The sequence below is a fragment of the Miscanthus floridulus genome, chromosome 10 (assembly GCF_019320115.1).
Source record: "Miscanthus floridulus cultivar M001 chromosome 10, ASM1932011v1, whole genome shotgun sequence".
Classification (NCBI taxonomy): domain Eukaryota; kingdom Viridiplantae; phylum Streptophyta; class Magnoliopsida; order Poales; family Poaceae; genus Miscanthus; species Miscanthus floridulus.
The window spans coordinates 142001963-142017744 of record NC_089589.1 but is presented as its reverse complement, the minus strand read 5'-3'; the positions used below and the strand labels follow the sequence as shown (position 1 = coordinate 142017744).

General features: G+C 43.4%; 2 protein-coding genes across 3 annotated transcripts; one reads left to right on the top strand and one right to left on the bottom strand.

Annotated features, from left to right (window-relative positions):
• Positions 1-9844: 9844 nt before the first annotated feature.
• Positions 9845-10899, bottom strand: LOC136487388 (uncharacterized). 2 transcript variants are annotated; one of them, XM_066484548.1, is made up of 3 exons: positions 10576-10899; positions 10271-10489; positions 9845-9985 (listed from the first exon to the last, which is right to left on the bottom strand). In XM_066484548.1, exons 1-3 carry the CDS (start codon positions 10897-10899, stop codon positions 9845-9847), a joined length of 684 nt encoding a protein of 227 aa, XP_066340645.1. The 2 variants fall into 2 exon arrangements, with proteins under 2 accessions (XP_066340645.1, XP_066340644.1); XM_066484547.1 differs by having other exon boundaries at positions 9845-10489.
• An 852-nt stretch (positions 10900-11751) lies between these two features.
• LOC136487387 (L-type lectin-domain containing receptor kinase IX.1-like) lies at positions 11752-14811 on the top strand. The gene is made up of 2 exons (XM_066484546.1): positions 11752-13277; positions 13866-14811. The coding sequence occupies exons 1-2, from the start codon at positions 11752-11754 to the stop codon at positions 14614-14616; spliced, it is 2277 nt and encodes a 758-aa protein (XP_066340643.1). The 3' UTR covers positions 14617-14811.
• The last annotated feature ends 971 nt before the right edge of the window (positions 14812-15782 follow it).

Below are 15782 nucleotides of genomic sequence, written 5' to 3'. Positions count from 1 at the left end.
AGATCTGATTTGTTTTCTAGTGTAATAAACCTCCGGTACAAGTATTTGGTTCAGAAACCAGCGGCGCACGGTTTGGCAAGACAGGGCCACATGTTGCACCCTCGCGGCCTTGTGGGAGCAGCTTTGTAAAAATATACAAAACGAAACAGCAGAAAAGAAAGAAAAAAACAAAAAAAATCCCACTACCCTACTAGCCTTGACGAAGACTACTACAGTCTTATCTGGGACTGCTTCGCTCCATGTGTTTTTAGCTCTATTTTACGTTTTTTGCCTGCTTCTCGATCGTGAACCACCCGCTTCATCTAGTTTGTCTGGGATCTCTACGAGGACATACATGGTGTCCGCAATGTTTTCCCCTGCGCAGGGGAACATCAGGAGTAGGGCGCCCCGGCATATATATAGTCAACATGTCACGCTAAACGGCTTTGGCTCGAGCACAACTAGGCTTGCCGCATTGTGGTCTAGCCCTATGCATTCACGTTCAAGCTCCCACCGTTCATCCTCGAGTCTAGTTCGCTTGGCCATGAGTCGTGCGGCCTTCTCCTCGAGGTATTGGTGCCGAATTGGGTGAGGGGGCATGCCCTCAAGGGTTGGGTAGGTAAGCTTCCCACATAGATATGCAAGTGCAATTAGGAAAGAATTTAGGGCTGTTTGGGATAGCTCCACCATTGAACAAGTGAATCTAGATCTGGGATTCACCGTGGAGTAGCTTCACTAGTGGATCTAAGATCCACTATGGATCTACCAGGGAATTATTTGGCTACAACAACTTTAGATCCACAAAAGGCATTCGGGTTGGAATGCACTGATTTGCCCTCGAGATAGGCCCCATGTGTTGGTGTCTGAAAAAAACTACGCGGTGTTCTTTATTTCCTCGAGGTCTAAAAAAACTTCACAACCAAGGGGGTTGCGCCGTGGGCAGGCCAACTGTGTTGGTGGCCAGGAGGGTTGCGCCCCGGCCAGGCTGCCAGGGGTGCCACGCCCCTGGCAAAGCCAGTCGTGCCGGCGGCCAGGGGGCGCCCCTCGGCTAGGCGAGTTGCGCTGGCGCTCAAGGGGCCTTGCCCCAGCCAAACTAGCCGTGTCGGCATCCAGGGGCAGAAAGGGGCTGGGGAGAAAAAGGGGGACAAGTTCCGGAGTAGGGGAGCTCGCTGTTGAGCAGTGGCCTCGCTGTTTGTCACGGCGGGAGGAAGGAGGCGGGTGACGGAGTCTGTTGTTCACAAGAAGGAGAAGAATAGAATAGAAAACCAACTGCTACGGGAGGGAGGTGTGTAACTAGTGGCAGTGACAGGTAAGTTTTCCTAACTCCGCCAATTTGAGTTTGGCGGAGCACCCTTTGATAAGCTCCACCAAAACATTGAATCTGGCCTCCCGATCCACCATTTCGGTGAATCTAGATTTCGTGGAGTTAGACCGTTTGGGTAACTTTTAGTTGAGTGGAGCTGTTTTGTATTTCTATTCAAATCCGAGACATCTGTTTTGTATTTCTATTCAAAAATATCCAAATCCATATTTGTATTTCGAATTAAAATGCGGTAAAAGGTGATATCAGGATCCGATACCCTGCCCTTTTCATCCCTATATGTGATCTCTTGTATTTTGTTTACTTCCTTTCATTTACACACTTTAATATTTAAATCATCTCTCCACGTAACTACTACATAATACTTCTGGTTGCCAAGCCAATCCTCTGTCACCACTAATCTTACCTAAGAAGGCTGATGCGAAGCAGAAACTGGACGTGGCGCCAATGGTGGCCCACAAATAGGCCTGTTCATTCATGGTTTGGTTCCAAACGGTTGGAACCCCAAACCAGCCTAGATCAACCCACAGGCCACAACGACCAATACCTTTCCTTCAAATAAAAAAATATAAAAATACGACCAATACCTTGTAGAGCCATGCATAGACCGGAAGAATAGCCCATGGATAGGCACGGCACCCTGAGCAATAGGGCCCGATCTAATTCTACTCGGGCCTTACCTTAATGGGCCTGTGTCAGGCAAGGACGGGCCACCCAATTAGCCTTCGATTATATAGGACCTACATTTTAGAAAAGGGCTTAGTATGCTAGGAATATTTTTCTTGGTCTGCTACTCTGGTGTATATGGTAGTCGCAGTAAAAAAAAATTAACGGCTCTGATCCCTTCCTGTTTCAACCAACCTCTAAGAGTTCCCAATAAATCATGCATCTAGAATTTTTGTCAAGAATAGAAAAAATCACTCTCCAAGAGTTTCCAATACCACCTCTTAGTCTTTTGCCACTTCGAAAAAATCACCGAACGCGCGGATATATCTGCGCGTCTTCCACGGATTTATCACCGTCCCAATTTAAGGTGGAAAGAGGTGGGAATAGAATAAATAGTAGGAAAAGATTCCTGATGCAAACATACAATAGAGAAAAGAATATATATATATATATATATATATATATATATATATATATATATATATAGTTAGGATAATTTAGAAATAGTATATATGATTCCTGATATAAAATTATCTTCTATATTTTAGGAGTGAATTATAGAAAACTGTTGGAGACGGTCTTATTTTTTCCTCCCAATACTTTTTTGCGAGTTGGAAAACTCTATGGTTTAAGCTGCGTATGAAAGGTGAGCTCCAAAACTAAATTTGTATACAAGAAAAAGGCATCAGGTGAACTGATCATAGATAAGTTAATATGGCTTCCATGTGGTGGAACATGCCCACTCGAGTTCAAGTCCTCGACTTGGCATGAGTACTCGTATTTTTTTAAATTTATTCCATGATTTAACGGTCCTATATTTTCAGTGGTAGGCGACGACCCCGCCGGCTCAGTCCTTCGGAGCGGCTCAAAAGGATAGGATTTGTGCGCGTGTGTTCATACATGTGGACGTCTATATTATACTGCGTAATTCTAAAAAAAAGAATAAGGCATTAGGCTGCCTTTTTAATATAGTGTTAAGCTTAAACATGTGCGCGGTGCACCGAAAAGATTACAAGAGCACAAAAATTTTCACTGTGATTATGGATTTGGTGGCCCATGCCTATGAAAAATTTTAGTTGCACGTTTTATATCAGTGAGCTATAGCTACTATTTGTGCAGGAGTCATGGACCAATATATGGAACCCACCGTAACATAAAAAATGAAGTGACATGAGAGATCTGCTGCGAAATGAAGCGAGGCAAAAATGAAAAATAATACCCGCACCTCTTTTTGTTATATCATCCATGCATGATGATGAAAGATCAGACGCATCAAGCAGAGTGCCCGGTGCCCCTGTCGCGAACTCCATGGAGCCGATAGGAGCGGTGGTGGGGAGTTGGGGACAAGAAAAGGGGCAGGACTTTCATAAATAAAAAAACATCATCCATGTGGGAGACACCCCTCGGTTTCCTGGTTAAGATAAAAAGTGATCTTCTCACGTAGATCGAAAAAAGTTATTTTCACGTAGATCGAGAAAATCCTCGAACCCATGTTTCACTTATGCATAGCGGCAGCGTAGCTCACGTGAGACTGTGCCTGCCTTTAGACATGTGCTTCACGCAGATCGAGAAAATCCTGAAACCTCTGCTCCACTTATATGTATACATGAGGCAACGTAGCTCACGTGAGACTGTGCCAGCCCTTAAACGTGTGCTTAACGTAGATCGAGAAAATCTTCGAACCATGTTCCACTTATATATAGCGGCAGTGCAGTCCATGTGAGACTATGACGCATGTGTTTTTAGCATGAGACTGGCAACGAGATTTTTTTATAATGTGTAAACCTACGCATGCGAAGGTGGGGAGTCCAACTTCCGACCTGGAGCTTGTCACTACGGGGAACGCTGCCAACCGAGCAAACTGCTATGGGTAATTTATTTTAATGGTTCCAATAAACAAATGTTTGGACACATGCATGAAGTATTAAATATAGACGAAAAAATAACTAATTGCACAGATTGTGGCTAATTTGCGAGACGAATTTTTTAAGCCTAATTAGTCTATGATTTGACAATGTTGTGCTACAGTAAATATATGCTAATGACGGATTAATTAGGCTTAATAAATTCGTCTCGTAAATTAGTCTCCATCTATGTAATTAGTTTTATAATTAACTCATATTTAATTCTCCTAAATAGCATCCGAACATCCGATGTGATATGGACTAAAATTTAGTGCATGGAACCGAACACCCCCTTATCATCCATGTCGTCGTCAGGTTATCAATCGCTCAGCTCTGCCACTCGACTGATTCAGCTCTGACTGAGGCGTCGCTCAATAATTCATCCATCACATTGAAGGAAAGATCTATATATATATATATATTAATATTTATATATATATATTAATATTTTTATATAAAATTAGTTAAAATTATTTATTGAAGTGAACAATATTTATTTAGGACGGAGCGAGTAACAGTTACACGTCGGCCTAGAACCATGCGCTGAGTACTTCCTACTTCCACGCGCGCAGTTGCCTGGGTTGTTTCTCTACTCCTTTTTCTAGACCCAATAATGATAAGTGGAGGCAGCGGCCCATGCGCTCTAGGAGCCCAGGTAAATCTCTTTTTTTTTCTTGTTGTTGGCCTCAACTCTATATACAAGATAGTAAATACAAAAGCTAGCATATATATTATTTTTCACATATATTATAATACTATCGTATTACCCTATAATTTGTTCTCTCAGATCTGGGATATTGTTCCCTTGTGAAGATGGAACATTGTTTGCTAATCCTAAACATGGTCCCCATATAATAAAAGAGAATGTTCTTTCTTTATGGGATAAATGTTCGATAATAAAATTTATCTACATATATCCATGCGGGTCTTGTTTTAAAGGATTTATTACAATAAACACAATAGTGTAATCAAAATTTAATTTACATTTTTAATTTGTAAACTATAGATTTTTAAATTTGTAGCAAACCATGCCATCATCATGTTATTTTACTATGCATGCATACATGTTCTTGTATGAGTACGACCTCAGTATACAACGTTAAGTGAAACGTAGCTGAGAGCAACCACAATATGAACTTGGTAGTCCATATGGTCAGCTTTTTATATCAGTGAGCTATAGCTACTATTTGTGCAGGAGTCTATATGGACCAATATATGGAACCCACCGTAACATAAAAAAAATGAAGTGACATGAGAGATCTGCTGCGAAATGAAGCGAGGCAAAAATGAAAAATAATACCCGCACCTCTTTTTGTTATATCATCCATGCATGATGATGAAAGATCAGACGCATCAAGCAGAGTGCCCGGTGCCCCTGTCGCGAACTCCATGGAGCCGATAGGAGCGGTGGTGGGGAGTTGGGGACAAGAAAAGGGGCAGGACTTTCATAAATAAAAAAACATCATCCATGTGGGAGACACCCCTCGGTTTCCTAGTTAAGATAAAAAGTGATCTTCTCACGTAGATCGAAAAAAGTTATTTTCACGTAGATCGAGAAAATCCTCGAACTCATGTTTCACTTATGCATAGCGGCAGCGTAGCTCACGTGAGATTGTGCCTGCCTTTAGACATGTGCTTCACGCAGATCGAGAAAATCCTCAAACCTCTGCTCCACTTATATGTATACATGAGGCAGCATAGCTCACGTGAGACTGTGCCAGCCCTTAAACATGTGCGTAACGTTGATCGAGAAAATCTTCGAACCCTGTTCCACTTATATATAGCGGCAGTGCAGTCCATGTGAGACTGTGACGCATGTGTTTTTAGCATGAGACTGACAACGAGATTTTTTTATAATGTGTAAACCTACGCATGCGAAGGTGGGGAGTCCAACTTCCGACCTGGAACTTGTCACTACGGGGAACGCTGCCAACCGAGCAAACTGCTATGGGTAATTTATTTTAATGGTTCCAATAAACAAATGAGTGGTGCAGCTTGAGAGACTTACCATCCATGTCGTCGTCAGGTTATCAATCGCTCAGCTCTGCCACTCGACTGATTCAACTCTGACTGAGGCGTCGCTCAATAATTCATCCATCACATTGATAACCTGACGACGACATGGATGGTAAGTCTCTCAAGCTGAACAATATTTATTTAGGACGGAGCGAGTAACAGTTACACGTCGGCCTAGAACCATGCGCTGAGTACTTCATACTTCCACGCGCGCAGTTGCCTGGGTTGTTTCTCTACTCCTTTTTCTAGACCCAATAATGATAAGTGGAGGCAGCGGCCCATGCGCTCTAGGAGCCCAGGTAAATCTCTTTTTTTTCTTGTTGTTGGCCTCAACTCTATATACAAGATAGTAAATACAAAACATATATATTATTTTCACATATATTATAATACTATCGTATTACCCTATAATTTGTTCTCTCAGATCTGGGATATTGTTCCCTTGTGAAGATGGAACATTGTTTGCTAATCCTAAACATGGTCTCTATATAATAAAAGAGAATGTTCTTTCTTTATGAGATAAATGTTCGATAATAAAATTTATCTACATATATCCATGCGGGTCTTGTTTTAAAGGATTTATTACAATAAACACAATAGTGTAATCAAAATTTAATTTACATTTTTAATTTGTAAACTATAGATTTTTAAATTTGTAGCAAACCATGCCATCATCATGTTATTTTACTATGCATGCATACATGTTCTTGTATGAGTACGACCTCAGTATACAACGTTAAGTGAAACGCAGCTGAGAGCAACCACAATATGAACTTGGTAGTCCATATGGTCAGCTTTTATATCAGTGAGCTATAGCTACTATTTGTGCAAGAGTCTATATGGACCAATATATGGAACCCACCGTAACATAAAAAAATGAGTAAAGTGCACTAGCGGTCCCTAAACTTGTACCGCTGTGTCATCCTGGTCCCTAAACTCGCAAATCGACCGTTTATGTCCTCAAACTTGTTCATCTGTGTCATCTCGGTCCCTAAACTTGTTCGGCTGTGACATCCCGGTCTCAAAACTTGCAAATCGACCGTTTAAGTCCTCAAACTTGTTCAGTTGTGTCATCCCGCTCCCTAAACTTAGTCTCATCTGGGTCAAAACAGGGTGATCTAAAAACTTTATATCAAAAAATAATTCATAACTTTTTTTATATGAACCTGAATGAAGACAAACTTTATATCAAAATTGAAGCCCTCGACGCGATCTACGACTTTGTAGTTGAAAAGTTTTTGAATTAAAACTGTTTTGGGTCCCAAAATATTATTGTATGTTTATAGATTTTGAAACTTGAAATTTAAAATTAAATTTTGGGATACTAAATGACTTCAAACAAAAAAATTTCAACTACAAATTGTAGATTGTATTGAGAACTATAACTTTCATATAGACCATATCAATATCCAAGATTGTTTGATAATTTTAAATTTTAAATTTCAAATTTTAAATTTTGAAATTAGTTTATGATCTTTCCTTCACACTGAAGGACAAATGGTAGTTTTTAAATACTACATCCGTTCCAAATTACAAGTTATTTTAACTTTTTTTTTATACATCCATTTTATTATATATCTAGACATATATTATATCTAGATACATAACAAATTAATATACTAAATAAGTCAAAGTAATTTATAATTTAGAACAGAGGGAGTACAAGTTATGGTTGGCATACTCGATACCACCTTCTTGTGCAGTGAGCCCTAATCCAACTGTAAATTAATGTATGTCAGGGCGAAGCACAAGTTGATCAATCTTTTTGGCACAAGATCAGAGAACTAATCTCCCTTTTTTGTATTTAAAATTATGCACGCCTGGCGCATCTCGATGCAAGTCAAGTCTTCCCCAAAAAAGCCAACTTCGTTATTACTACGACTGTTGTATACTCATAAACGAGATCTCGATGCAAGTCAAGCCTTCCTCCACAAACCAAATTCATTATTTCACTCATGGTTAGACTCCCCCACAGAAAAGAACACACAACTTAGGAGGTGTCACATCGGGTACAACATTAGATATCACATCGGGTGTTCGCATACTAATAATAAAATTAATTACAGAAGTCATGACTAATTCGTGAGATGAATCTATTAAGGTTAATTAATCAATCATTAGCATATGTTTAGTGTAGCACCACATTGTCAAATCATAGACTAATTAGACTTAATAGATTCGTCTTGCAAATTAGTCTCAATCTGTGCAATTAGTTTTGTAATTAGTCTACGTTTAATACTTTAAATTAGTGTCAAACATTCGATGTGACATAGACTAAACTTTAGTTGGTGGAACCAAACACCCCATGTCTGTACCGCAGATCTAATTTATGAGTAGGCTCTACAACAAACTTTTAAAAATAAAAGAGTGTTAGATTTAAAATTAGTTTACAAAAAGTGTTAAAAAAAATTCCCCAACGCCGACCAGCTTGACTTTGCCTCTCTGTATCAATTAGCTGGCTTAGGGGGTGTTTGGTTCTTTAGTCGCTCCTAAAATTTATGTCACATCAAATGTTTAGATACTAATAAGGAGCATTAAATATAGATTAATTACAAAACCAATTGCATAGATGGAGGCTAATTTGCGAGATGATTTTTTAAGCCTAATTAATCTGTCATTAGCACATGTTTACTGTAGCACCACGTTGTCAAATCATGGACTAATTAGGCTAAAAAGATTCGTCTCGCAAATTAGTCGCAAGTTGTGCAATTAGTTTCATAATTAATCTATATTTAATACTCCATATATGTGTCCAAACATTCGATGTGATAGGAATTTTAGGATAACCAAACAGGACCTTATTCGTCTCACGCACACTACAGGAACTGCTGGCTTCCCCGAGTGCCAGTTGCACTCGGGGAAGGCCCAGTTACACTCGGGGAAGCCTTCCCCGAGTGCAACACTCGGGGAAGACCCTCCGGCTAATCCTCTCACGGGAAAGGCGTCTTCCCCGAGTGTCGAAAATCGTGCACTCGGGGAAGGCTTTGCCAAGTGCCGTGCTGACACTCGGGGAAGACTTGACGCCGTTGGCCGACGGCCGACGCCGTTTGCTTTTTTTTTATTTTCTTCCCCGAGTGCAACACTCGGGAAATATTTTTAATTTTTTTTAAATACTCTTTGCCGAGTGCCGCAGCTCAGGCACTCGGCAAAGAAATTTGTTTTTTTTAAAAAAATCCCTCTTTCCCGAGTGCCACAGCACAGGCACTCGGGGAAGATTTTTGATTTTTTTTTAAATACTCTTTGCCGAGTGCCGCAGCTCAGGCACTCGGCAAAGAAATTTGTTTTTTTTAAAAATCCCTCTTTCCCGAGTGCCACAGCACGAGGAAGCCACCTCTAAAATTCTTTTTTTTTGTTTTTTGCTTTTCCATGTAAACAACAGAGTATATATATATATATATATATATATATATATATATATATATATATATATATATATATATATATATATATATATCACAAACCACAAATCAACACCAATATGTCACAAACCACATTTATATATCACAAACGACCAAATTTATCCGAAATCCACAATATATTACAAACATGATCTCAATGGGGTCCTAAAACATGATTCACCAGTAAGATAGCTACCATGTGTTTTATGTATCACATGAAAGAAATCATGGTAAGCAATCAAATCTAGAAGTCCAGCACACCACCACATTTTTGGTAAAGCCAATGTGGTGCACCTGAAACATTTAGCAAACTGTAAGAACCAGACATTTAACACACCATGTTGAAACCATGAGAATTCATGGGATCAGAATTTAGAAGAGCACTCATATTACTTGATTCAGTCTAAATTTAGTGAAAGAAATCATATTACTTGATTCAGTGATCACTACAGGAACTACTATGGAATACTACAATATTTGAGGATGGAATTTAATTAGCACCAGGGGAAAAGTGTTCTGATTGCCTCCTTCCCTAGCTGTGCAATATGATCTGCCTTCCTTCACGTCTCCGAAGGCGGCTCACGGCGACTGTGAGGGGTGGGACGCCCTAGCGTGCGATCCCGGTGACGGTCCAGGTGGGGATGGCTCGACGTGCGATGCCGGCGACCCTTCGACATGGTTCGACGCCGCCCCGATTGATGCTGCAAAAAAGAGAGGAGATTGCACGTGAGTGACAAGATAAAAATGTAAGGAGTGTAAAGAAAAGTTAAAAATTTCGGCAGCACCTTCCCTGCACGGGGAGGTTTCCAAAACCTGCAAGAAAAACGTCGGCACGAAGGCCGACAACCACATTTCCGGCACGAAGGCCAACACATCAACAAATCCGGCACGAATGCCGACACATCAACAAATCCGGCACGAAGGCCATCACTAGGTTTGACACTAAGCATGAGCAAAGAAAGTAAAACATGCGTACTCATACTCACCGGAGTAGACTCTCGACAATATGGTGGTGGTGGTGCAAGCAGCTCTGCTGGGATCTCCCAACCTTGTTGCTGCCCAAGTTGTTGCACGAACTTGAGCAAACCATCTTGCTGGGCCTCCAAAGCTTGTACCCTCTGACGCTCGGAGTCCCGCTCGGCCCGCTCAGCCTTACGCTCAGCCAGCAAACTCTTTTGCTGATCCCAAAGTTGCTGCAGCTCGGCCTGCAATATTTGACCCCAATGTTTCAATAATGCAGAGCTAAGGAACGTAAAAGTGAAAGAACGACGAATGAAACTAGAATACTTACTTGGATTGAAGCCACCGCTGTCGGCCGTTGGCTTATGGGCACGCTAGAGCTCGTGCTCGCTGCTCGTAGACGGTTGAGAGGAGGAGTACAGCCCATCTCGAGGATGCCGTCGCCCATGTAGAACCGCCCATGCTTCTTGCCTTGCCCAATCCTCATCACTAGCTCAGGATCAAGGCGCTCCTCGGTCCTCGGATCGTAGTCCGACCCGTGGACTAACCTTGATGCCTCCGTGTACGAACTGAGGCGGGTGTGGACGCTGGAGTTGGTGTACGCCTCTGGGCCCACATCCGGGTTGTACTCGATGTTGGACTTTGCCGGGCCCATGTGGGCTAGAGCATACGCCGTGAGTTGGCCAATTGGCTAGCCACCGTGCGCCGTCTCCTGCGAGAAAGACAACATGTGGTTAGGAATCATGTAGAATTGAGCGCGGCTAGATTAGACAAGTGGTGGAGACTTACATATGTCTTTTTGTATTTGCTGAGGCTGGCGCTGCCCTGATGGTGAGGTACACCTGGCATCAGCATACGGTGCTCGCTTTTCTCTTGGTGCGCCTTCTGCCAGTCCGCGTCCAACCATTTGTCCACTATAGCAGCCCAGCAATTGGGAAAGGTGGCGCACCAGCTCAGAATCACCTACAAGCCATCAGAAGATCAAATTAGGCATAGTTAATCTAAAAAGAGATCAATAGGAGATGTTTTCTATTTACCTGTAGGTACTGCTCCCTTGTCAGAATCTCTATCTCTCTTCTTGCCTGAGTTCTGTTCATTCTTCTATTACGGTTGGTGGGACTCGGGGAAGCCAGAGACACTCGGGGAATTTTGTCTCTCCCGTAGTGGCACAAGATAAACACTGTATAGGCAGATGGGACTCGTCGTCCTTTGGTGTCCGCATCATCATCATCATCAGTGCTTCTTCCTGGAAGCTGCAGTGATGGGCATGCAAGTAAATTCACGTGTTGACTGGGGTTGGCCTATGACGGGACGTAGAGACGACGACTTGGACTGTCGTGGAGAAGCAGTGGAAGAGATATGAACCGTAGAGACGACGACTTGGACTGCTCCTCTCTTCAGCCAAAGTCACGGTCACCCCAACAGAGCCAGTCAATAAACAAAAGGCAGAGTTACTACTACCGCGATATATATACGAGAAGCATTGTTTTCTTGCCAAGCTCCAACGATGGCTCGCGCGAGCGCATCAGCCCCCTTATATTCTCTCGCTTTCATCTGCCTCAGCTACTCTTTCTTGGTGCTATGCATGCACGTTCCTTCGTCGTCATCGGTTTCATTCAGCTTCAACTTTTCCAACACTACTGGTGACGACCCCTGCGGCGGACTCGAGCTCATGTGCTACCGCGATGCGCATTTCGACAAGACCACATCAGCCATCGAGCTGACAAAGGACCTCCGAGGAGAAATCACCGACAGCCAAGGTCGGGTGTGGTACAAGCTGCCCGTGCCGCTATGGAAAGAGAGCACCGGCGAGGTAGCGAGCTTCACCACCACTTTCTCCTTCAACCTCACGCCGTCCGACTCCAACCGGTGCATGGACACGTGGGCATCTCAGACGGGCGACGGCATGGCCTTCTTCCTTGCGCCTTGGCCTAACTCTAACTCGAGCACCGGCGGCGGCATCGTCCTGCCCAACGCAACCGCAACGGAAGGCGGCGACCTCTACCTTTTCAACCCCAGCAACCATTTCAACGCAACGGGTGACAATCGGGTTGTTGCCGTCGAGTTCGACACATTCTATAATGTAGGATGGGACAACAGTACCATCCAGCACATCGGCATCGATGTCAACTCCATCGTGTCTGTGGCGAGCACGGACACTCCAGGGATGAACAACCTCACATCCCCCTTCACCAAGGCGGCCATGATCAGCTACGACAACGTGACCAAGATGCTAGCCATTGATCTGCAGATCAACGGTACTCCGTACGCCCTGAACACGACCGTCAACCTTACACAAAGCTTGCCGGAGATTGTGGCTGTCGGATTCTCAGCATCGACCGGCGACTGTGTGGAGCTGCACCAGCTCCTGTCTTGGTCCTTCAACTCGACACTCCAAGAACCCAAGTTGGCAGAGGTTGCCGGGGCAGTCATCAAACCAGAGCCCTCGGCGAAATTACTACTGGAGGTACTAGTTCCTACAGGATCTGTTCTCGTATGTGCAGGTGCGGTCCTTCTCCTATGGAGGACGCATGCAAGAAATCGCCGCCCACGTCAAGGTTCCGACAGTGAGGAATCCGACGAGCAAAACAACGGCGAGGCTGCCACCTTCGAAATGAGTGTCGCCGGTCCAAGACGTTACTACTACCGCGATCTCGCCGCTGCAACCGGCGGATTCGCAGACGAGAATTTGCTTGGGCGTGGGGGGTTTGGCAGCGTGTACCAGGGCCGGCTCCCCGGTTCTTCTAACGAGGACGACAATGAAGACCAGCAGCAGCAGCAGCAGCTGCAGCTGCAGCGGCGGCGGCAGGAGGTAGCCATCAAGAAGTTCAACTCGGAGTCATCGTCTCAGAGCCGGAAAGAGTTCGAGGCTGAGGTAAAGATCATAGCACGTCTAAGGCATCGCAATCTTGTGCAACTGCTAGGCTGGTGTGATAGCCGTAGAGGACTCTTGCTTGTCTACGAGCTCATGCCCGAAGGGAGCCTTGACAAACACATCTACAGCACTGACAAGGTCTTAAATTGGCCCGAGAGGTACAACATGCATCCTATCAAGAACATTGTTACTCGGTTATAGTTATATCTTTTTTCCTTCACTATTCTATCGAACCAATACTCCTGAACTGGCTTAGAACACTAGAAGAAATTGTATTTAACTCCAACAACTAATCAAATTTACTAATGTTTGCGAATAATTTCTCTCTTCATTTTATCTAACGCAAAACCCATTGGATACTTCATATTCTTTTTTTCTTCTTTGTTAATTTTACAAACTAATTAGCAATAAATCCATCATCTATTTTTGTAATTTTTTTCCCTTTGACCATGTAGAATATATACCATGTCTAAACACCTACTAAAAACTGTCTATAGAAAAGCTAGGACGACTTATAATTTGGAACGGACTAAGTACATGCTATAAGACTAATGGGTTGGTGTTTCAGAATTTTGTGACGATTCTTGGGATTTATCATTATTTTTCCAATCGTGTCTTGTGATTATTAATGTGGAAGCTGGTTCATAATTATTAATAGGAAAATCATGCATGAATGCATTCGTTGGTATATATTAAAACTACAAATTAACTTCGTGGTACAAGATTAAATCAAATACTATCTATAGGTACAAGATTATTCTGGGATTGGGATCAGCACTACACTACCTCCATCGGGACTGGGATCAACGTGTTGTGCACGGTGACATAAAGCCAAGCAACATCTTGCTTGACTCGTCCTACAACGCAAAGCTGGGAGACTTCGGTCTGGCCCGCCTCGGCGACCATGGCACCGGCCCGCAGACGACGGACCTCGTCAAGGGCACCATGGGGTACATCGATCCGGAGTTCGTCAACACGCACCGCCGAAGCACAGAGTCAGACATCTACAGCTTCGGCGTCGTCCTGCTCGAGATCGTCTCCGGCCGGTCACCTGTGGACCGCCAGGATCCGTCTTTCTCGCTCCTCAAGTGGGTAGAGACCTTGTACTGCCAGCAGGGCGTCGGCCGCGTCCTGGATGCCGCTGATGTGCGGCTGCGGGGAGACGAAGCCCATGACCGGCAGATGGAGTGTGCTCTGCTCGTCGGGCTCTGGTGCGCGCACCGTGACCCCGGGCAGCGCCCATCCATCGCTGAGGCCATGCAGGTCCTGCAGTCCGAGGAGTTGAAGCTGCCGGCGCTCTCGTTACACATGTACAGCAAGCTGGCGACGCCACCATCTGTTGGCAACGTTGCCTCGACGGTCGTCGATGACTCTGGTGTCTCCGGCAGCTCCTTCGCTAGCGGAGTCCGCTCGGCAGAGACCGCTGGCACGACGGCAGGCTCGTCGGAGTCGTTTGCCACTTTACCAGTAGTACTACCACCCCATTCTACATGGTAGTATAATTATTGTTGTGTACTGTTCAAACTTTAATAAGCAAACTGCAATTGTAGCCTGTTTATTTCTTAGCTAACTTTGCGCCTATTAGATCCCTGCGCCAAGACAAATTTGGTGGGGATGAACTAAGAACTTCAGCAATTGTAGCCTGTTTATTTCTTGCTATGTTGTATAAGCATGAATATTATTGTTCGCGAAGTGTTTTGCTTCCCAACAAATTGTCCTCCGAGCATCTAATTTGGGATCCATCTTTTATTATGAACGTTCCAAAATGAAAGAACATCTGTTTCACCTTCATACCCAAAAGTACGTGTCCCCTGATTTCCACTCAACTTGCGCAAGAGGCTTAATTAGTTGCCTATGTATTGTAGAAAAATCAGAAAACCTGATAATTTGTAATGGATGAAGTATCTCACTAGAAGATCCGTAAGGCTGGTGGACCTTCCATGTAATCTCTAGTGTATGGTTGCACGTACGAAATCATGGCTCATGGGTCTCGTCTGTGTCGCCCGCGAATAGTCTCCTGTTACTTGGCATGTTCCAACCTTTAAATACACAAATGTGAACCTGGCTAACCGGGTTCAAAGTCCTCGACTTGACATGGATGCTCGTATTTTTCTGGATTTATTTTAGAATTTAACGGTGCTATGCTTTCAATGGTAGGCAACGTCTCCGTCGACAGCGAGGCACCTATATATGGTGACTTCGTGAATCTCGAGGTCTGCTTGCTCAGTTCTTCGGATATGCTCATAGGGGTAGGTTTGTGCACGTGTGTTCATAGAGGTTAGTGTATATACGTGTACTATATAATTCTAAAAAAAATATAACATCTTGCTACCTGTCCAAATTCTACTATGGATAAACAGTAGGGTCCTGACCCCTCCTATCTATATCTATATCTATACCTAATAATAAATAGACAAAATTTCAGCCCATTTTTTCATCCATCCATTTTTTTGTCTGTCTTCCTCTAACTACCAGATAATGGAGAGTTCCTTACGTTCGGACTTATAATATAGCTCATGCTGATACGAGTTAGAATAGCTCTTGTATAGGGCGATACGGAGTCCGATTTCAAAATATATTGGGTCCATCGTCATATGTGTTAGAACAACTCGCGTCCGACGATGATACGGAATCCAATTCAAATATATATATATATATATATA